Source organism: Natator depressus, chromosome 15 (assembly GCF_965152275.1).
Source record: "Natator depressus isolate rNatDep1 chromosome 15, rNatDep2.hap1, whole genome shotgun sequence".
Classification (NCBI taxonomy): Eukaryota; Metazoa; Chordata; order Testudines; family Cheloniidae; genus Natator; species Natator depressus.
Genome location: NC_134248.1, coordinates 23560375 through 23583466, shown reverse-complemented (window position 1 = coordinate 23583466; position 23092 = coordinate 23560375). Strand labels below are relative to the sequence as shown.

General features: G+C 47.5%; 1 protein-coding gene across 6 annotated transcripts in view; it reads right to left on the bottom strand.

Moving 5' to 3' along the window:
- Positions 1 to 23092, bottom strand: part of SCARB1 (scavenger receptor class B member 1) — a 540196-nt gene that overhangs the window by 482697 nt on the left and 34407 nt on the right. For 2 of the 6 annotated variants that reach the window (XM_074972275.1, XM_074972283.1), the window contains exon 12: positions 19911 to 22744. The exons of 2 other annotated variants lie outside the window; for them this stretch is intronic. In XM_074972275.1, the coding sequence (XP_074828376.1) occupies positions 22619 to 22744 (126 nt within the window). In that variant the 3' untranslated portion in view covers positions 19911 to 22618. Of the gene's footprint in view, positions 1 to 19909; positions 22745 to 23092 lie in introns of those variants that run through there. 2 more of the 6 variants (XM_074972282.1, XM_074972276.1) reach the window with 2 other exon arrangements.

Sequence of the window (23092 nt, the reverse complement as noted above, 5' to 3'; positions counted from 1 at the left end):
CTGTCCGTAAGCCCCCTGCTTTTGGGAACCCCCACTCTGTACCTGGTCCTTACAGTCTGAGGGGCAGTAGGGTCTGTGACTGTCTTCCTCCTTGCTGATCTCTCCCAGGCATAACAGACTTCCCCCAGTTACCAACCCTCCCTATTCTTTCCTTTTCTAAGCTTCCTGTCTCCAGGCACAGCAAGCCCTCAGGTGTGTCCGGTTAGTGCTGGCTGAGCCCATAAGAGTTCATTAGCCTCCTCTCTGCCAGGGTGCAGGTGTGCCCCCTCACATTCCATCAGACTGATATTAAACTTGCCTCTTGTAGGAGGATTTGACTTATTCACATGATAGTTGCACCTCGAAGCCTCAAGAGACTGGAGCCCCACTGGGCTCAGCCTTGTACAAATAGATAGCACAGGCTAGTCTTAGCCCTGACCAGCATACAGGCTAAATAGACAAGCTCCAGAAAGAATGGGAGGGGAAAGAGAGGCACAAAGAGATGAGTTCAAAACAGGTCACTGCAGACAGCTGATGAGTGGCAGAGTTCAGATCAGAATCCAGGCCTCCTGAGTCCCAACCCAGTGCTCCACCAAAAGGGAAAAAATAACCCACTCTGTCTTCTCCCCTGCCTTGTCCTGTCTGTGATTTTAAGAAGTCATTTTACTTTTCATTAAGTATCAGCTGCTGGAGGGAAGGAGATGACAGTGCCTGGGAGAAAGGCCCTAAGTGCCCCATATTCTTTCCCATAATAAAGATCCTGCTATTTAGACTGGAGACCAACTAAAACCCAGAGCCGAACTTCCCCAACTTTGGTGAAGTTTGGGTCCAGATGTGAACTCTGGAGCGTGAGTAGGCTCTGACATAGAACGCAATGGCTCCCAGCCAGGATGCTGGAGAGGGGCCCAGTCACCTCTCACCCATTCATAATTCAGCCAGCTAGAAACCAGAGTGTCCAAAGCACAAGACAGCTTTAAAGCCAAGTTATATACACACAAACACACACCGCATTTGTGATCCAGTGCTGCTTGATTTATGGTATATTTCAGCCAGTCAAAATGCAGCTGGTCAATAATGGTACAGTCATAAAGCATCACTCAGCTACACCAGCATCCCTCAGATAAAATGACCCGTCGGCATCCATCACTTGGGATAGGAGAAATAAAGGCACTGAAATATTGTTGTCCCAGGATTAATGCCTCCTGCTGCTGTGACAAACGTTCCAGCGTTGCCTCAACATTTATTGTTGATAAACGATTTGACTTTGCCTTGACATTTCTGTAGCAGCAGGAGACCGTTATCCTGTGACAATGTTTTATTCTATTGACATTATCTCTTAATTATAACGTGAGTAATGTAGGAGAGAGAGAGACCACCAATGGCTCAGATGAAAGTCGTCATAGTTTATCCTGTCAGGGTGTCTTGGAAAGATTCTACTCCGCTGTTTTATGACCCGGTCAGCTTTGAGATGCAAAGGGCTCATTAACAGAGGGCCGTATCCTCAGCTGGTGTAAACCTGCATGGCTCCACAGAAGTCAATGGAGCCGTGACAATTTGTGCCAGCTGAAGATCTGCATGTTGAATGACATCCACTTGCCTGGGATTAAAAAACAAACAAACAAACAAAAAAACACTCAACAGGGAAGTGGGATTTTTGGGGAGAAAAGGTCATTTGCATATTTTTTTTAGAATGAGAATTTAGCAAGATTCAAAAAGGGACTGGACATTTATATGGCTATCAAGGATATTCAGAGTTATAATTAATTAGAAAGTTTTTGGATGGGATATTAAACCTCATGCCTGAGGGCTTGAGCCAGCTGGTAACTATTGGAGATCAGGATGAGACCTAGTGTGGGGCCAGATTATCTCACAACTGCCTATGGCAGGATTCGACACCTTCCTCCAAAGCATGGGATTCTGGCCACGGTCAGAGACAGAATACTGGACTAGATGCACCCAGGACCAGACCCGAGTTCCTAGGAGATGCTGCTGCATGGTGGGCAAGTTTATGCTCTGCACTGATTGTTTTCTGGAGTTTACAAAACTGTTTTGCATATGTTGAATAATGGCTGGCGTTAATTTAATAAGGGAGGACATCCCACTAAGGGGATTCCCAAAGCAAAATCTAGGCAGTCCCATTTATGGTCTCCTTTTTACACGATCTCTATGGTTTTAGAACACAGACTGGGAATTCCAAAGGAAGCTCCACATGGGACTTGGGTATTGAACTCCCTTTAAATACGTAACTAATACAGAAGCCCCGGTCTCGTAACGAGTCTGCCTTGGTGGATCCCTGATTGGATTGGAAGCCCTGATAATAACCTTACTATTAAGGCATGTCTGTGTCTTCAACACTGATGGCACAATACCTATTTTAAAAAACAGTCTGTACAAAGAATACCCAGACAGCAGTATGACAAAGCCCACAGCTACAATGAACTAGGAAATTTAAAAACAGCAAAAGAATACACCACTCCACCCATTCCAGCAATGCCCTCAGCCCTCTCCAAAAGCCCTAGCCCAGAGATGACCTCTGCAGCCTGCTCCGAAAGTCAGAGGGGAGCTATTTTATACCAAAAGAGTTGGGGGAGGGAACAAGTTCTAGAAGCTAGGGGTCCTTGTGGAAAACGCCAGGCCAACAACCACCTCTCTTTTCTATCACGGGAGATCCAATTCAAGTGCTTCTGCTGACCACACCGCCAGGAGAGTAGTGTCATGATTCCGCTAGATGGAAGCCTGCTAAAAAGGGTGATTAGAGTCTCAAGTTAGACAGCATCTAGTCCACTTTGGAGCCCACAGGTAGGCAGCCATGTTTAGCTGTTGTAATCAGATACTTCCCCTTTGCATTTCTAAGGAGTCCACTTGTCTTGGGGGGTAGCTGCCACTTTGGGAGGTAAATTGATGCAGTAGGATACACACAGACACTGTGCTTTCGCATGGAGACCTGACTGATTCCTCCTTGTTTACACATCTGCTTTTTGTGCATGGAAAACATAACCTGGTGACTTTTTCTTTTATTGAACTCTAGAATTTCCAGAACATATTGATGTTCTTCATACGGTTCTTCCCAGGCTGCCTTGATCCTGCCCTGCTTGTTGTTTACAATGGTAATATTTATCAGATTCCCCCACTGAAGCAGTTGCCTTACTAATCGTTTATTCCAGATCAAGAGTCTATCCTGCTAAGAAAAGGAACTCACTTCACATCCTTTACAAATCCCTGAGTCAGGAAATCACATGTGCTTCTTTCAGCAAGAACGCTGCAGAACATCAGGTTGGAGCTTTTGAACCGTCTCTTTGTAGAAAAACAAAATAGCTAGAGAATAGCATTTTAATATTTAAACAGGGCCAATTTAATTAACTTCCAAGAGCATGCGGCTTGGTACTTAGCTACCTGGATGCACATATATTTAAGACATGCAGAGAGCCCTAGTTTTCATCTTGTAGCCATCTACAGCTTATGTTAATGCATACCTATCATCAATTGGGGGGGAGGGATAGTTCAGTGGTTTGAGCATTGGCCTGCTAAACCCAGGGTTGTGAGTTCAATCCTTGAGGGGGCCATTTAGGGATCTGGGGCAAAAATTGGGGATTGGTCCTGCTTTGAGCAGCGGGTTGGACTAGATGATCTCCTGAGGTCCCTTCCAACCCTGATATTCTATGATTCTATGATGTTTTAATGCAGAACATCTAGAAGCATCGGCTGCTAAGGCATTTAACAAAACAGGATGAGAAAAACCATATGGACTATCATGACATCTTCATTCTTCTTCTGCATCCTCTAGACCAGGGGTTCTCAAACTGTGGGTCAGGACCCCAAAGTGGATCATGACCCCATTTTAATGGGGTCGCCAAAGCTGGTGTTGGCCCTGGGCCCCAGCAAGTCTGAAGCCCAAGCCCAAGCCCCATTGTCCTGGCCTGAAGCCCAAGCCCCACCACCCAGGGCTAAGTTTACATGCCCCGTGCCCCAGGCAGAAGCCCTTTGGCTTCAGCTTTGGACCTGCCACCCAGGGTGGCGGGGCTCAGGCGGGCTTGGTCTTCTGTCCCCCCTCCTGGGGTCATGTAGTAATTTTTATTGTCAAAAGGGGACCATGGCTGGGGCAATGAAGTTTGAGAACTGCTGCTTTAGATTTTGGTTTCCTCAAATATCAATATTATTTATTTGTACTAGTGAGATCAGGTTGCATTATGCCAAGCACTTTACAAACACATACTTAGAAACAGTCCGTGGCCTGAAGAGCTTAGGGTCTAAATAGACACGACAAAGATCCCAGGTGGGTTAACAGTGGCACAGAGAGATGAAGGGCCAAATTTTCAGTGATAAGTAGGCACCTAAACATACAGATAGGTGCTTTTTGAAAATCCCAAGCAGGTTAAGTGTCTCGTTGAATCCAATGGGAATTAGACATGTAATCTGCTTAGGTGCTTCTGAAAATTGCACTAAGCACCTACCTGCATCGTTAGGCACTTAAATAGCTTTGGGAATCTGGCCCAAAGTGACTTGAGTAAGGTCAGGCGGCAGCTCAGTGGCTGAGCTGGAAATGGAACCCAGCGTCCCGGCTTCCAGCCCAGTGCGCTCTTCACCTTATGTCCAGACAGCAAACATGGATGCAGAGGAGAGTGGAAAGCAACTGATAAGACTTCCAAAAAAAAAAAAAAAAAAAGAAAAGCAAGGTAAGCAAGGTCCAGCAAGAGAGGAGTGACTCACTGGGGAACCTTGGAGGGGTTTTGGACGCAATAGCTGGAAGAGGAAGTGTATTGTCACCACCACGTGTAGCAATATTCAGATAGTTCCCATTGCTACTGACCTGCCAGAAGCATCCCCCATTTTCTTTACTTCATGTATCCTTTCGAGGGCGTGTTCACAATGGGCGAAATACACCCCAGCACAGAGTCAGGACAAGGCCCAGGTACCGCGTTGGTCCCAAGGATTAAGGATCTAGTGAACTCTGGGCTGGTCGTCAACACTGGGGAGAATTTCACTCTCAGCATTTGACCTGGCCCCACGCTGAAGTTCTAATATAATTAGAGACAGTTCGGGAATGGCTTGAACCAAACTGAAATAATGCACGCGACACACAAAGCTAATTGATCACTGGCTGTAACCAGCCCTTTCCTGGAAAGCCAATTACCTCTAGATAGTGCCCATTTGCCTGATCTTATTCCATAATTGAAGTCAGTCTGTGGTTGAGAAACTGTGGCTTTTGGGGGGAGGGAGGAAAGGGGGGGAACGTAGTTCATTTTAAATGAAGGAATACAGATTATGTGGATTGATTGTGTCTCTCTCCAGAAAGCACACACAATAGGTACATTCCAATATAACGGTCCCATTACACTAAGCACTATACAAATACAGAGAGTGACATTCCCTACCCCAGAGAGCTTACAAAATAGAAAAACAAATTAAAAAATTATTAAGATGCAAGTCACGTTAGCAAGGATGTCCCTACGCCCCCCTGAACTCCTCCACCCCCCCTAGTGGTCAACTAGTTACATCACATAACTAGTGTTGCCAATTTAGTCATTTTCCACCCCCTACCCCCGTAAACTCAAACACTCCCTCTAATTTCAATTCCTGGGGAAGACTGCCTGTGAGTTACCTTAGACCACGACAGAGCTGGCATATGGTCAGTATGGCGCTACATAGGCCGAGAGCCTCTCCCTCTGAGATGGTAAAACCACTCTTCTACCGAGGCATGAACCCTTGGTCAAGACTTGAACAATCTCTTTCAGAAGTGGTTACCAAAGATAAAACAATGGGAAAGACTTATGTCTAAAAGTAAACCTGGCTCCCAGGACTTCCATCCCATTGATATGCTGCCCTTAAAAATGTCTGTCTACACTGAAGTTAGACACCCACGGCTGGACTGCGCCAGCTGACTCAAGCTCAGGGGGTTCAGGATGTTTAATTGCAGTGTAGACTTCCGGGCTCAGGCTGGCGCCCGGGCTCTAGGGACCCTGTGAGGTGGGAGGGTCCCAGAGCTTGGACTGCAGCCCCCATCAGCTAATATGGGCCAGCCCGGGTTTTTAATTTCAGTGTAGACATACCCCAAGACTCCAGCCAAACACACCACTTCTCTCCCTTAATCTGACTTAAACATTCACCCTTCTCCAACAAGAAGCCATCACAAGAGTCCCTGACTCAAGGATTGACCAGGCTTTCTGAACATGTTCACGTGTTGTTCAGCTTTAGACTACAGCCCATGCCATGCCCAGGTGTCGTACAGGGCTGCAAAGGATCTATGATCAGCTGTAGCTTTCAAGGGTTACTTGACCTATGATGACGTAGATCACGTGTAAATGGGGGTATGGCATGTGAACTCCTCCAGCCAACTAAGATTGCTAAATCCTCTGGTTTCTCTCAGAAGTCTTGCAGCTGAGAAGAAAAGCTTCCGATCAGTTATTTGCCTGGAGGAGGTGGCGGGGAAGGGTAGGCTTTTCAAGCCAAGGAAGATCTGAAACGTGTGCCCCTAGGGCTGCCCTCCATCGGAGCTGATGCATGTTTGGTGCACTAAGGCAGGTTAAGCCCAGGAACGAAGGAACATAATCCATACATAACTTTCACCCCCCTAGGATGGACAAGATTGGTTACCTCTGTGAGGATCCTACTGCAGGGATCTCAAACTTCCTATCCATTGAAGACTGCAGATGGTAAGAGCGATGGTCTATATAACAATCACTCCCCTCCCACTGGCCACCACACAACATCCCTGGAGCAGCCACGGGAACTGCTTTCATGGAAAAGTAACCTTGTTAGCCTACTTCAAGTGCATTAAAAGAAGCTGAAAATGCATTAACAGGCATATACAAGGAGAAGTCAGTGCCATGTGACTAGCCAGCCATCCACTCTTGAGAACCACTGGGCTAGAGTAGAATGTGGAAGTCTTATTCTTTGCAGACCAACAGTCTATCCAGTGATGTGGGATGAAACACAATTACCACTCCTGGCATGGCGAAGCTGTGCGAGGCAGAGCTCTAAAGTAACACACAGAGGGGACTCCTTATTCCTAAGAGGAAGATAGTTTATAAAAGGGCCTCACACAATCAGTGCAAAAGTCAGAGCGACTCCCTCTAGAAGATCAGGGCTTTGGGAGTGGGGATGTTCGTGGTTTTGCGGGCAAAGGATAAAGACAGGTGTTGGCTCATCAACTGTGTTTCACCAGTACACAGCATAAAGCTTTAACCGTCTGTCTTTTCTTGGCATTGGGGATTGTCTCAGTGCAGCACTAGGCACATCATCACATAATAAATAAAGCTATACCCACAAGAAGGGTACTTAAGACAAGACACTAGAAGTGCTTATCACTCCCAAAACAAGTATAGATTTGAAAGAGGGCCAGCCCGAGCCTGCAGCTCAAACACTATTCCAATGGATCCAGCTGGTGACTCATTTGATTTTCTAGAAACATGGAGTCAAACCAAAGACTGACTTGGAAAACCAGAGAATATCTCGGCGCACGGGGGTGAAGGGGTGTTCCTTTAAATATTCTTAGCTTTGGAAAGACATTTGTAATCACTGGACATTCCTTCACCATCAAATTGAGACTAAGGCTGGCTCTCGCTTCGGGTCTGCATCCAACCTAGAGAATTTAGTCTGCTCCTCATCATTTGCAGGGGGAAAGGAAACTCAGACTTCCAACGTCAGTGGGTGGAAGAGAACGGAGGGAGCGTGCAGATATTGTACAAAGGAGTAAGAAATGGAGATGTGCTCCTTGGCACCCCGGAATCAACAGGAGGCTTCTGATGGGAACTGCAGGCCCCAAGGAACAATGGCTCACAGATGAAAGAGACAAAGCGGCAGGGTCCTTACCTAAGGAAGAGGTTATTGCTTTTCTAGATTTCTGAAAACACAGAATTAACCCTCAAGTGCAGCCAAGGAAGTTCTTGGCAATATATCAACAACTTCAATAAACCTACAAAAACAAGAATACCATACACACACACACACACCCCAAAAGGGTGGCATTCTTCAGACTATCTAGCTGCATCCTGCCCCAGCATGTGTTGGTGTCTCATGCAAACCACTCCAGAGTACCAGTAAGAAGCTGCCCCTAAAGCAGAGCTGGTCAGGAATTTTCCAGTGAAACGTTCTTTTTCTTTTGGTTTCAGTGACTCGGTGTTTTCCAAACTGTTTGTGGGAATGGATCAGTTTCCAGGAATGTTTTGCACAAAGTATCAAAAGATTGTTTTGATATTTTCAAAACGGAAAGTTCTGTTTTTTCGGCTCAGTGTGATTTTTTTTTTTTTTTACTATAAGGAACAAAGTCAAAACTGAATTGATATGACCTCACCCACCTTGTGTCTCTCGTATCCTGAGACAAACACAGCTACAACACCACTGCATCCAACTGAAACGAAACATGATTGACCTGAACCAATTTTTTTGGGGGGGGGGATTTTGGGATCATAATGTTTGAGGTTGACTTTTTGTCCCAATTTGGTATTTTTCAATATCTCAAGAATTTTCACAGGACAGGACAACTGTTTCCTGACCAGCTGTACTCCTAAACCCTGATCTTTCAAGTAGCCATTTTAAAGTATCTCTAACAATCAATTACGTGCATTTGGTAAAAGTCTAGCTCAGAAACTCTATGCCAGAATTTCAGATCCAAGTGAGCAGAAAGGCCTGGACTCCTATCCACGTCTTTTCCCGCACTGCATCCCAGCATGCCGGGCTTTTGCAGCTTGCAAAGTGGTACTCTGAAGGTTAAGCAGGAAAGCGTGGACGCCACTTGAAAGACATGATCTAAAATGGACACTTTGCAATGATAGCATCTCTCATCAGACAATCTCAAAACACTTTTCCTCAAGCCAACGGGTAAACATGACTTCCCTGTCAGAGCCTGGGAAACTGACGCACAGCCTGGTTAAGAGGCATTTCAGAGACAGGGAATTCCTCTTTTCCACACTCAGTCTTCTGCTCAAATCAATAGATACCATCGCCTCCACATTCAATAGGAAACGTTTGAGAGTAACATTCAAGTTGTCAGTGACCCCTAATGGAGAAAGGAAGAACATACTTACACGACCTTATCTGCAGTACTGTACACTCCCTTTCTGCAAGCCGACAGCAGTAATCTATTTAAGCTCCTCACCCAAATTCCATAAACTCTGTTTGCTAGCTACTGCTTCAGATGGTCCGGCAACACTTCACGTGTTGTTATAAAAGCTAACTCAGCATATTTACTTCACCACCACCGAAGGGCTGCGAGAATCAACGGCCACTAGGAAGATGCAGCCTGCACAGCTGAAATACAGCACAGCAGGCAAACTGACCAAGGCACTGTGGATGAAAAGCGGGGCTTGTTCTCTCTGCACTTCGTTTGCAGCCGCAGGACTGCAAAGTAAAAGACACTTGGAATAACTTTTAAGCGCATACGTGAAGAAGTGCTCCTGGCAAGGCAGAAGGGTCTCCCCGGTAAATCCAGCCGCAGCAGAGAAAGAGAGCTGGGAGTAGCACGGTTTTACAGGAAAGCAAATAAAGGGATTTTAGGAAGGACCATCTGAAAAGGCAGGAGGGAAGGTAGCCTGCTGGTAAGAGCTTGGGACAGTGGTGAGTCAGGCCTCTGTCACAGATTTGCAGCACAACTTTGAGCAAGACAGACTGAGGCAGCAGGCAGGAGGACGTTAGCTGCAAGCGCAGGTATAGCATTATTCACAGTGTGGGTTTTTAGAGTTTGCCAGGCACCATCAGCATGCTCGAAGCTGCCAGACAAGACTCTTGCTCCAAGGAGTTGACAATCCCTGGTCCTCATCCTGCAAAGCAATGGGTTCATGCCATGCAGGAGCCCATAGGAGTGCAAGGCTCTACCCACGTGCATCACGCTGCAGGATCAGAACCTGAGACAACCAACCCAAACCCCCATTTAGAGTGGTCTGCAGTCCCCGGATGAAGGTGCTAGGGATAAAACAGAGTCACAAAATGTTTCCATTGGCCACGCATTTCAGTGGCACAGTTCAAGGTTATCAAAGGAGAACACAACACCTTGCGGCAATGCCATTTCAGAGGCGGCACAAGACTAATCCCCTCCCCCCCCCCCATGACATTTTGTTTGTGCTGGAAAATGTAAACTTTGATTTCCACCCCAGAGGTGGCTGCCTTTCAGCCGTTGTCTGGAGAACACTTTGGAGTCGCGGTACAGAAAGTAAAATACGACTAACTTTAATCGGTTTCAGAGTAACAGCCGTGTTAGTCTGTATTCGCAAAAAGAAAAGGAGGACTTGTGGCACCTTAGAGACTAACCAATTTATTTGAGCATAAGCTTTAATCGAGAACCTTTGGTTCTGAGGAGAGTTGTCCCAGTGTGTAGTAGCAGCTACGGTACCTCAGAGAGAAGGCAGGTGATGTACTTACCTGGCTCCAGCACCACAGTGTCTGAGCACCTCTGTGTCTTCAATATATTGATCTGCACAGCACCCCTGTGAGGCAGGGCAGTGCTATCATCCCCATTTCACAGATGGGAAGCTGAGGCCCAGGGAGACTCAATGACTTGCCCAAGGTCACACACAGAGTCTATGGTGGAGTGGGGACTTGAACCTGGCTCTCCTAAGCCCCAGCCTAAAGGCACTGGACCATCCTTCTGCTCTCCTGCTTTTCAACGACTGAGATAATATGCTTATCCCGGGCCCCCATTTACAAGGCGCCAAAGCCTTTGGGATTTGCCCAGCTCTGGTTTTCCTGCTGAGGCCATTAAATAAATACGCAGTAGGGTTCACTCATTACAAGACAGAAAGCCTGAGCTTATGCTCAAATAAATTGGTTAATCTCTAAGGTGCCACAAGTACTCCTTTTCTTTTTGAGAGGAACACAGGTTTAGAGCATCCTTTGTACAGTCCGCATCCCCGTGGGTTCAAAGCAGTAAGTCTTTGCCAGATCGGGGCCTTCAATACTATATATTGATTAGTGAGGCAAAAAACAGAGAGAGAGAGAGAGAGAGAGACAGACAGACAGACAGACAGACAAGGGGCATCACTGTAAGTGTGACGTCTTCCTTGTATTCCTTAGAAGGCCAATGGCCAGGCCAAGCTGACCACACTTTGACTGAGGGCAACGGCCAGTGCTAAGGTGGGCAAGGAGCTTACCAGGCCACAGAAGAGCCCTGCAAACTCCCAGGGACAGACACCGTTCTGCCCCTCACAAGTACGCTGCCTTTGTGGTATGTGGGTACTGAGCTGGCTGGCCACGAAGCCTGGGGTAAGTTAAAGCAGCTCTAACTTACAGCAGCCTTCAGCCCGGCTGCCCCACTTCCCAGAATCTCCATGGTGCTCCTCTTCCCACCCCGACACATCCCCACCTGTGATAGGAGCAGCATAAGGACATGTACGTGAATCCTCCTCCGCAAGGGTCAGGCCCCTGTCTGGTGCCCGTGCACTGCAGAGCCGTATACAAGGGCCGGGGTGGGGGCCAGAGCTGGGCCGGGTGGCTCTCCTCTCTCAGTGCGTGTCAAGATGCAGCACTCATGCTAGAAAGGATACCACAGGCCATTACGTCCAAAACAACAGCCTGTGCCATCTTCCACTCATTCGTTTCTGGGAAAACCCATTCAGGTCTGGGGGAAAACACAAACTTCAGGCCAGAAAACAAAAAAATATCCCCAAAACAGCACGTCTATCTCCATCGCCTCCACCCCAGGGGCACAGGGTTAGAAATAAAACCCTATTTCCAGGGGGAGCAATAGCCCCATTTGGGATCAGTTTCCATTTAGCTGATAGTTTGGGGGGAATGTTTTCTGCAGTGACAGAAACTGCATTCCCAGCAAGCCTCTGAAGAGAGGGCGGGGGAGGTCCTGGACTGCAGCCCGCTCTGCACTGGGTAGTTTCTGAGGGCCTGGCGTGCCCCAACAACGTGAGCATTGCTTTCCCCCCGAGGCGCTCCTCCCTGTGCCATGCACTCAGTCTTTAACGGAGCACAGCCAAGTGAGACAGAGACCACTCAGAGAGGATTGCAGCGGCTTGCTCCCACATGCACCACAGAACGCCATGTTGATGGAATCTGAATCCGTCCCTTCTCCTGCCAAAAGCAAAGCCAGGTATTAGAAAATAATCCCTTTCTTTGGCTCACCTGGAAGGCCTAGGTTCTAGGGCAGCCCTGAAGTTGGCATGGGAAGAGAACAGCATGGCACCCGTGCATCTCCTCACCCACCCCAGCAGCAAAGAGAAAGCAACCCAACCCAGACACCCTGTCTGAGAGTGACACTTTCAGGGATGGTCCCAGTTCGGGGAGAGCCAGGTTCGGATCTCATTACAGGTGACCTCCCAAGGGGAAAAAGGTGGCTTGTGCCCTCTTGTTTCATTATGATGGACAGAGAAAGCCTGAAAAGTTTGGTCAGAGGGGGTTCCCTCCCCAAGTACACACATTTGTTTTTCCAAATTAGAACATCAGATTTTACCTACCCTGGAGGAACATAACGACTGGTGAGCTGGTGAAGTTATAACATTGCAAAAGCATAAAAGGTAAGCACCTGGAGTGGGGAGGAGCATGGGAATTTAGTCAGACCACTTAAACACAGTTGGTGTTTTCAACTCCTCATTTAACTCCAATGGCCAATTAACATTTTGGAGACAGGACATCTTTGTTAAATATTCAGCAGCCCTCCACCCCTTCCGTTGAGGCAAGAACTGACAGTGCGCATCTCAGAAACCCTCCAAACGCCTCCAGCAAAACAAAGGCAGGACACATTTGGAAAAAAAAAAGCAGAAGCACGCTCTTTCTGACAGAAGGGAAGATGGTTTGGATGGCACAATCCAATTCCTTATAGCATAAAGATCAAAAAGGGAGCAAAACCCCATCCCTAACCCCTTTTAAAAAAAATCCTTTGTATCCTAAGGGGTGGAGCCTCCCACTGCCAAACGAGTGAAGATTTGGCCAATTTCCGCAGTCTCAGAGCGGGCTTGTGTCTGTTGGCCCCAGCCCTGGAGTGGCTGCTTTATATACACACCGCCTGCCCGCCACGCATGCGCACCTGGCTAGAGAGATGCCGGGTTAGCTGGGATTTGATGCCGGTGTGTGGCCACAAGCTGGGGGAAATGAGCAGCGGCCTAGCTCCAAGTCTCACATCTGGGAGAAAGGGCTAACTAGCAAGGCACCCAGGGCAGCCCCAGGCAGAATGACCTGTGCACAGCCAGCCAAGGCACTGCACAACGAAGCTTTACGAAAACCCTGACTTCTGCTCTCGGAGAGCTGGAGTGACTGGTTCTCAGCTTCCCAACAAGCCCAGCTCACCTTGGCAGTGCTGCAGGGGCAAGCGTTATGCAAAGGGCAAACTGTTCCTGGACAAGTTCTTCAGTGTATCAGGCCCCAATGGGCTTTTCTCCAATGTCCAGCAAGTGCCTCATCCTCCGTCCAGCTGTTTTCCTCCTTGGACCGAGGCCGAATCCAAGAGAAAGCAGGCACCGCGACGATGTTCAAATTCCCTTAGCGCTTCCGGGAGAGGTTCCCCGCCCATACTGCAATGCAGCCTCCTCACCAGGTTTGTTTGTGGCCCATCTGCCCAGTCTTCAGCAACCGGCCCAGCAGCCCCACAGCCATCTGTACCAGCAGCGCTGCTTTGGCAGCGAGAGGAAAGGAGGAGAGCGCTCCTTGGCTAGAACTTGGGTAGATCCACAGCATGGTACCTTCCACCCCACCTTGCAAGCATGCAGCAGGAATGACTGCAGAAGGTGCCCTGTCTACAGATCGGTGAACTTCAGCCAGAACGTTACGTGCAGGGGAGGTGGGGCTCCTGTAATCTGGACTAAAGCGCCCCATTACCACCCTTCCCCCCACAACCAGACTTTCATTGCCAGACACAGTGGTCAGTTACCAACAAGCAGGAACTCTTGAGTTTTCCCAAGGGCTCCACAACCACGGAAAGTACCCCAGAATTTAGACTAGGGTTTTCAAAGGAGCCTAAGGGAGTTAGGTGGCCCAATCCCAGTGCAAATTGGACATCCAACTCCCTTTGGCCTTGTCACAGGAGCTTTAGAGTCCAACACAAAGCACATCCACCTCCAAGACCAGCAACACTGTTCACCACATAACTGCAAAGCAACACAAGGCCTGAGTTTTCTTACATGGGTGTATATCAGGAGCTATTGCACTGACGTCTGTGGTGTAATACAGGTGTAAACGAAAGAAGAATCGGCCCAGACTGAACAAGCCTGAAGGTAGGACTCAATCAGCAGAGGGGAGGAGATTAAAATCATCTTTTAGAAAGGACGAGATCTATGAGGAAAGAAAGTCCTTCCAGTAAATTTAACTTCAGGTGGGTTGGAATGAGACGAGGGCAATTTTCTGTGTCACGCAGACAAAGTCAGCCGCTGGATAAAGCGCCACAGATTTTTTCCAGTGCGCTTAAAAGACAAGAGCCCTCAGGCTTTCACTCACGTTCCCCATCCCGCACGGCTGTAGCTTTGTGTTACTGCTCGGGTACAGAGGGGGTGGAATTGCACCACAGTTACACTGGGCTTAGCCTGGAGAAAGTAGTTCACCGGTGAAGCGTCTGCTCTATAACAAAAAGCAAAGCAACTCCCCACCCATCTAGGGGACAAAGGTAAAACATGCACCTGTGTGAAGCCAGGAAGTTACACTTAGGGCTACCTAGGTTTTTAACACAATCCAACGAGCTGGGGCAACCACCTCCACTCGGCAGCCAGCCTGGACAGGTGTAGGGGACAACACAAAGTGCAAGGCCCTGGGCATCAGGTCTCCAGAGCACAGCCATTTGGAGAGTTCAAACCCACCCCTTTTGCTACCTCACCCGGGCTTGCCTTTGTGCCCATTAACCTGTCACAGGTGACTTTAGCTGATTTCCTTGCATCCAGCCCTGGGGCTTATCAGACTGCTGACAGCCCCAAACTGGGCTCTAATTAGCACAGAGGAGAAGGGAATATAAAGGGAGAAGAAGAACTAGAGGGATGTGGCAGTAGGAAGAGAAAGTAATGATCATCCTCTGTTTATAAGGTGCCTTTCCTGGATTCACTCAGACTGAAAAGTGGCCACCTCTGGGGTGGAACATGGCAGCTGTTTAAAACCATACAACAGTTTAAGGCAGGAAATAAAGAAGGCCATATTCAGCTGACACTGCCGAGGGAACTTAGTAGCAGAAAATAATTACCCAGGCTCAGGTGGGTGGATGCTCTTCCTCTTACAGACAGTGTGAGAGGCTCTTCAGTGATCACAACTCATGGCAGGGGGGCAGTTTTCCAAAGGGTGCAGAGAGGAAGAGCAGGATAAAGCAAAGGGGCAAGGGAGACTTTGCAGCTGGATCAGAAGAGCTTTGGCTGGCTCTGTGTAGAAAACGAACAACAGGTGCTGTTTCTGTCCCCACCCGCAACCTGCTTTCCTTGCCGCTGACCACCCCTTCTTTGAAAGTGGAGCCCGGAGCCCCAGTGTGAGTGTATTAGAAGTGCTAAGTAACTAACATGACCTGAGAGCAGTCTCTGGGGAAGCAGGCTAGGCTGAGAGCAGGCCTGTTCTCACAGAAGCATAGATTCTCCTCGGCTTTCAGGTTCTGGAGACCCCTCCTACCCAAGCCATGTATATCACAGAGGACGCTTGTCTGCAGAGTCCACTGTGTTTATCAAAAAATAGAAGGGGGGACCAAGTCACCCAGTGATGTCAGAACTCCAGGAAAGAACTGGTCTGAACAAGTGAGAATGTTCATCCATGCCCACAGCTGGGCAACGACAGGCATAGAATAGAAACAGTCTTTCTATGGAGTCGATACACAGTTTGCACAGATGTAGCGCTGGCCATCGGCTGGCTCTTAGAGCATTTTTCCAGCACCAGTCGGTTTCCACAATACCTCGGTGATGTATGTATTATTATTGTCGGACCATTTTACAGATGAGTAAACTGAGGCACTGTAAAACCAGCCTCAAACAAAAGGAAAAGAACACCAGAGCCCAGTCTGACTCCCAGTCCTCTGCACTAACCACGGGATAACACTGTGATGCTCCCTCTCCCGCAGAATTTCTGCTCAAAATAATTCTGAGTCAAATGGGCAAGCTGAGCTTTTCAAAGTGAATTTGCTCCACTTCAGTTCATCAGGAGACAAGCCACAGAGATTTCTATTGGTTAAATGCATTTTGATTAGCAATAATTCACTTATAATGGGCATTTTTATGGCACTAATCCCCATAGAACGTTAATGAATGGTGTCTCCCATCCTTTGCATGATTTTTCAGGGGCTAAAGCCCTGCTCTTCAATGGGCTCCAGGTGCCTAAATACCTTTGTGGATCTCGGCCTAAGTGACTTGCCACGGTGACATGAAGTTTGTGGTAGAACTGGGGCTAGAACCCATATAATACATGTTCCAGACTTACCTCCAAATCACATGCCTTCCTGTAGTATTTGAAGCCTGAATGACCCAGAGGATTGTTGACGGGGAACTGGAGAGAGTCTTTCTTCACTAGGTCCTGCTAGAAGTAGGTCTGAAGCAAAACCCAGGCCTGAACCCTACTAAATTTGTGGGCATGTGGATCTGTTTTGTCCTCTTTCTAGATGTCTCTGAGTTCAACTAGGGCAGGACAGATAATACCTTCTAAAATGAGCCTCCCAAGGCTCTGTACGGTAACATGAGATCATTCTAATAATTACCAAGCTGGTTTAGGCCAATTAAAATCCTAAGGCGAACACAAATGTCTTTAACTTTGCTTGGAACAGAGAGCGGGAGGGGGGGCTGACCTGGCAGTAGAAAACAGAGGGGGCACATTAACCCAGGCAGGGGTCTGTGCTTCATGTGTATTTGCGGACATAATAGTCCTGTGGCCAAGGAACATAATGTACAGAGCTGAGTAGAAAGGAAATTGGCCAGAGAGAGTGAGTCAGGGCCATGAAAGGACTTGGGGGTTGCTCGAAGCATTTTTAAACGAATTGGAAACTTCAGAGGGAGCCAACGAGGTGAGTGAAGCTCGGGGGAAGTAGACTCAGAATGCTCCGAGCTGATGAGGAACCATCTTGCAGAACTGCCGACCAGCTGTGGCTTCCGGACAGCGTGTGCCGAGAGCCAGAGCAAAGCCGATCAATCCACAAAGGCACAAACGAGCAGAAAGGAGGCAGCTGAGGCGAGAAAGTGGCTTGATAGGCTGGTGAGCTTTGTCCATTGATCAAAGATCTCATTAGTGGGCTTAGAGCAGAGAAAAGGAATCCTGGAAGTCTAAATTCTATTCCCAGCTCTGTCACACCCTCACAGCCATGCTCTGTGCCTCAGTTTCCCCTTCTGCAAAACAAACATCATAAGGATGCTCCCCTTCGTCTCCAGGTTGTCATGAGGCTGGCTTGTGAAGTGCTTTGAGATTTGCTGAACATCTCGGCAACTTATATGTATCTATGGAAATTATTATGCAATCATCTGACTTGGGTTGGGATTCATATTTTGACTGGGTGGGTGGGAGGGAGTGTGAAAAAGGAGCCTAGATGTCAGGTGGGGACAGCTCAGCATTCACTATTTCTGAAGTGCCCAGCTGCGTCTTTCATGCTGCTAGGGAGGGAGCCAAGAGATGCTGCCACTTGGAGCTGCGGAGAAAGCCAAATAAAGCCAGGTATTGTTAGCCCAGGAGAGGTGAGCAGGCCAGTGAGACAGGACGGAACCCAGCGGGAGCACGTAACCACTGTGCTGAAAGGGGCCCGCCCAGCCCAAGCCTGAGAAAGCCCCACCTCGTAGCTCCACTGAGTCCGATCTTGTGAATATTCTGGTCTCGCACGTGAAACCCAATGAGACAAAGGTCAATAAAATTATCGTGGCCAACATCAGTATTGCATCATGGCTGCATTTCTTAGCTTTCCCTTCAGTCTGCAGGTGTTACTCGTGGAAGAAGTGCTGGGTAGTGGTTAGAACAGGGGCTGGTTCTGTTCCCTGGCGTGCCACTGACTCACTACATTGCCTTAAGTGAGTCATTTAACCTCTCTGTCCCTCAGCTGGGTTGTCAGATAGACCTGAACAAAACAAAATGAAAGTTTGTACGTTCCATCCTTTCCCCTGCATTGGGAGATTAAATTAAACTTTATAAAAAGTTCCCTTAGCTCAGTCAGTTTTAACAGCACTAACAGCAGCCACTCACACACGCTCCTTGTATTACTGGGCTGGGACTGTGGGTTTGCTGGCATAAAACACTCATCCTACCACCGGTGTACCAACAGTGCCCCCCAGTGACCACTCCGCTGTACTTCTAGCAGGAGTTGTTTCCTGACACTCCACCTTTAAACACCAATTTCATGCCCCATGAAACTCAAGTCCTCAGGCTCTAATCAATGATTAATTATGGGGTAGACTTCTAAAACTTTCTCTTACTCTAGATGAGGCTTTACAAACAACACCACGTGATTTACAGAATACTGCTTTCCAATCTATATAAAATCCACTATCTGCTATTTTAAAGCAACATTAGCTTGTCCATTTCAGATTTGTTTGCAGAAGAGTAAACCCAGGGTTGTGAGTTCAATCCTTGAGGGGGCCATTTAGGATCTGGGGCAAAAATTGGGGGTTGGGTCCTGCTTTGAGCAGGGGCTTGGACTAGATGACCTCCTGAGGTCCCTTCTGACCCTGAAATTCTGTGAGGCACAGTAGCACCAGCAAGTGCTTGAGTAAGTGAGGGCTTTAAGTCATTGCTGCTGGTCTGGACACAGTCCTAAAAGGCTGGGGCAGCCTGGAAAAGTGTCATGTTCCTATTTCACTTGCTTAAAGAGCATATGGCTCGAGTGAGAGGGATATATGTTTACTTGCAGTATGTTATTCAGCCAGTAAATATCTCCATGGTCAAGTATTCCAGACAGTGGAGAATCAGGTAAACAAGAGAAACAAAGCTGGCCCTCAAAGTGTGTGGAAGCCTTCATGTCTCTAGTGAGAGCTGTTTTCTTTAATAAATACCTCCTGATGAATGTAATTCCACACAGCATGACTGCCAGAGAACAAGCCTGGAGAGGGGTCCCACAGGTGGAGTCTAATATTTGTACTTTGAAAGACCACTGGGAAACTAAAGTTCCTATTTTTAAAATGATTCCTTACCTCTTAGCAGCTAGGTACTTGGTAATGATCATTTTAAAATTCAGGTTATTTATAGGAGAAACTAGAATGAAACCAACTTCCTTCCTGTGAACTGGTAGGGAGTTTTTAGGTGGTAGTAATTTCTGACCACACAATGGTACTTAAAATAATGCTCCCATCCATTGGACATTTTTGCCAAAAAAACCTCAGCATAAGGTGGCCCCATTGCCTGGTTTGTCAATCTCACACACACAGACCCCCGCCCACCATATGCAGAGACTGGGTGGGCACGGTATTTCTCAGAACTTTGGCACAATAAAGATGGTGACAGTCCCCGTGACTGTTGCTAAGCAGTGTTGGTTTGTTTTTTAAGTGCTTGTGGTGGCTTTATACATCCCAGAATGACAGACATCAGACAAGCAGAGGAAATGCAGCCAGCTGCTGGAAGGAGGGTGCTTTATGGGGGCAGGGCAAATGTACATCACAGCAAATTTTGCAAGTAACATTTATGATGGGGCCAGAAGACTGTAAGGAACAGAGGGATTGCGCAGCCATCTCACTGCCTCCCTTTCAGAGAGTTAATATTCCCCATCTCCTGTACAAAACTAATGTGGCACAGGAACTATGCCAAACTAGGCATAGGGCTCAAGCTGCTGGAGCCTTGTAAGAAGATGGGCTTAGCAGCCATTATTTCTACCGGCATAGCACCCACGAAACCAGTCAGGTTTAGTCTACATCTAAAATGTTTTACTGCTATCATAATGGGGGTGGGTGGGTGTGTGTGTGTGTGTGTGCACGCGCGCACCCACATAGCTATGCTGGAAAAAACCTTCATGGAGACAGTTATATTATTATATGGGATTTTATAACAGTATAAAACTTATTTTGCTTCAGCAAATGCTACATTAGCAAAAGAATTTTTATAGACACTGGCATAACTGCATCCATTTTTTATTTATTTATTTATTTTAAGTCTAGGAGCAGAAAGGGACCAATAAGCACAGAAGGGAAGGTTATTTTAAATGATCAGTTGAGTTGGTGGTAGCAAAGGCATTGCAGTACAGTGGTTACACATGGATATTGAAGTGTTTTTAATGCAACGGCTGAGCTGACTTCACTGTTTAAACATCTTCTCCCCAGGCACCCCAGCCCTTCTCTGCCTTGCCTTTCCCCTGGCAGCAGCAAGGATTTGGACTCGGGCCCCACCCACCTACAGCTGATGCCCACCAAAGAAGAGGGTGGATTCCCACTACTGCTGCTACACAACAGGGCTCTCCTGCACCTAGAATTGCTCTGCTCCCGTCTCAGGGCTGCCGACAATTTTTACTGGGGGAAGGGGTGGGCTAGACTTAAAAATAAAGTATTTGCTGTTGAAGGTCACTTTAGTGAGTAGTTTTGTAGCATGACTAAAGTTGTCCACTTTTAATAAAGCTTCTGTTCCTAACTCACTGTTTCCTTGGTTAAAGCAACCCCCTACATTTGGGGGAGCTGCCCCCCCCCACCACAGGTGAGGGTCACCAGTCTCACAGAGGGGACCTGGCCTAAAGACTGTTAGTGCACAGGACTGGAGCTAACAAATGGTAGTTCATAGACCTTGTTCAATTAACGATCAGGCCCTAGCCAGGGGGTGCCATTGGAAGAGGAGGAGCTGGACCTGCTGGCAGCGAGGTGCAGCTGTCCCACCCAACACCCACGTGCCCCAGCTTTGCGATCGCATCAGACTTTAGAATGCAGCTGGCTTGACAGAACGCAGAGTCAGCTGGAGAGCGGAGGTGGGGCCGGGGAAAGAAGTGGGGTGTGAACCGTACAAGTCATTTGCCAAGAGTCTATGATCTAAGCTAATGTCTTGATAGATGTCCCTCCACATCCCATACCTGCCAGGCATGCCCAACAGTAGCACAAGAGCCATAAGACCAGCCCACTGAGAGTGTTCTCAGAGCACTGATCCAGGCAGTCTTGGGGCACAGCAGTTAATAGCAATTTGCATGGTAAAAAGAAATCCTCAACTCCTCTGGAAGCCCTACACTGTGTAAGGCCCATGCACCCCCGTGCCTCACATAGGAAAGTCCTTTGCTGCCATCAGTACTCGCAACGCAAAGCTTAAGCCACAGGAGTGGTTTTCCTACCATCCGGGTGTATTTCAGTTGTCACTGGTCTGCAGCCTTTAAGGCACCCTGAGAGCCACCCACTAAGTTAGGGAATCTCCTGACATGGGAGGGGCTTTACTGTGTGGAAAGCTACATGGAACACACTGCCTTCAGAGTGAGTGTTTTTACTCTGCTGTTACAAAACTGCCAGGAAGTCTTCTTGGCTGGAGTGTGACCTGCCTCACATTCTGCCAGCTAATTTTCCGTACGTGGTAGCACACCCAGTGTCACACTGCAAGGAAGAGATCTCATTTGATTGGGGAATGGCACAGTTCTGGAATAGCTCTTACCCCTGGTGACATTTTACAATGTCATGATTAAAGACACTAGTGGAACAATGAGACGAGTGACCTCATATGTGGAACAATGCAAAGCACCTGGCTGGCTCTGTGTAGGTAGAAGAGCTCAGATTAATTTGAAATCCAGGGAAAAAAACTAGATACTTGTAAAGAATAAGTGGTTTCCATACAAGTTTAAAGTCGGTGGCCTCTGCATGAATTTCACCACAGAAGCGCGAGTGGGAGAGCCAAGGAGCTAAGCAATATTTCTTTGGCAAAAATCAAATGAGCGCCACTGCCATGTGTCTAACCCACAATGGCACCTGGGAACCAACTAGCCAGATAAACCAAGTTGCTCATTTTAGAAAAACCCACTAAGCTTTAGAGCAGTGACGAATGAGCCTTCAGTCTAGAGCACCACCCCTCCAAAACAGCAATCACCACAACCTTGAATCTTACACCCGCACATGGCTGCATAGCCTAATACCGGCATATAAAAAAAGTTGGCAGCATACATCTCTTAACCTGTGCAGCATGTGAGAACTCATTTCTACTCAGTGAACCCGAGCAAATGAACCCATCCCATCCAGTTTAAAATAGGATTAATAGGACCTACTGCAAATCGCTGCCAGTTTTCCCAGATTAGCATTAGCCTCCTGAATGGGAGTGAACTTCAGCCAGTGTAGATCTATTTAGTAAGCACCTCTCCATAAACCTTGAGTGGCACAGGTTGTTAAATACTGATGTATTTTCCTTTATACACCAGTTATTTTTACACATGTAAACCTTGTTTGCTTTAAAGGATTATCCATTACAGTGCCTTTTTCTTTCAGGATTCTCTCAACAGCTTCTAGGTGGAGAGAGACTACGTGGGCAGAGGAAAGGACTCTTCAGGGGATTAGCCACCAGGTATTCTTCATCCCTGCCAGGCTGGAAATAGCAAAAAAGAGGTCTCAGCCCATGCCAGCCCCAGGCCAACAAATGTTCTTTTAATGTTTTGTATTTCAAATGCTAGGACTGAACTGGTTTTAGCCTCATCTCAGGTCTTGATGCAGGAAGTGTGAGCTGTGGCAATACAGCTCAATAGCCTCTGAGTATTTTGTGCCTCTCTCAAGATAGTTCGGAATCAGGTATTTTATCCAACTCTGCATCTCCTTTCTAGGATCCTGCTAATGGACCCAGAGCAAGTCTGATCCCTAAGCAGAGTCAGGTACCAGTGGGAATCACCCTTCTGTAAGAGACTGGCACTTCAGGCTTCAGCAGCATCATTCTGGTTTGTTTTACTATCATCTTGAAGGAGTGGTGTTGTTTCGGAAGACTGAGGTGGTTCAGTCCGTGGGTCTGGCTCTCGTGGGCTCTTCTCTCTGGCGTTTCTCTGAATAAATAAAAGCAAGGACAGGTGACTCAGGATGCAGCTAGACACCAGCATTGGTCATCACATAAGCCAGTGACTAAAGATTTACATAGGCTACCTGATAGTATGTTCAGCACTGGAATTTGTCACCATGTAAAGACTCCAGACTAATCTGTAGTTTAATGACACCCAGAAAGAGAGAGCAAGCTGCTCCCCGACAACATGTCCCATTCAGAGACCAGAAACTGGATGTTTATTAATTCACAGCTACTGTCCTCTCGAGCAGCAATAAACCTTAAGATGAAGTAAATGCTTAAGAGCACCAACACGTGGTCCATTTTATCACAGAACATTCTACACAGGTTTCTA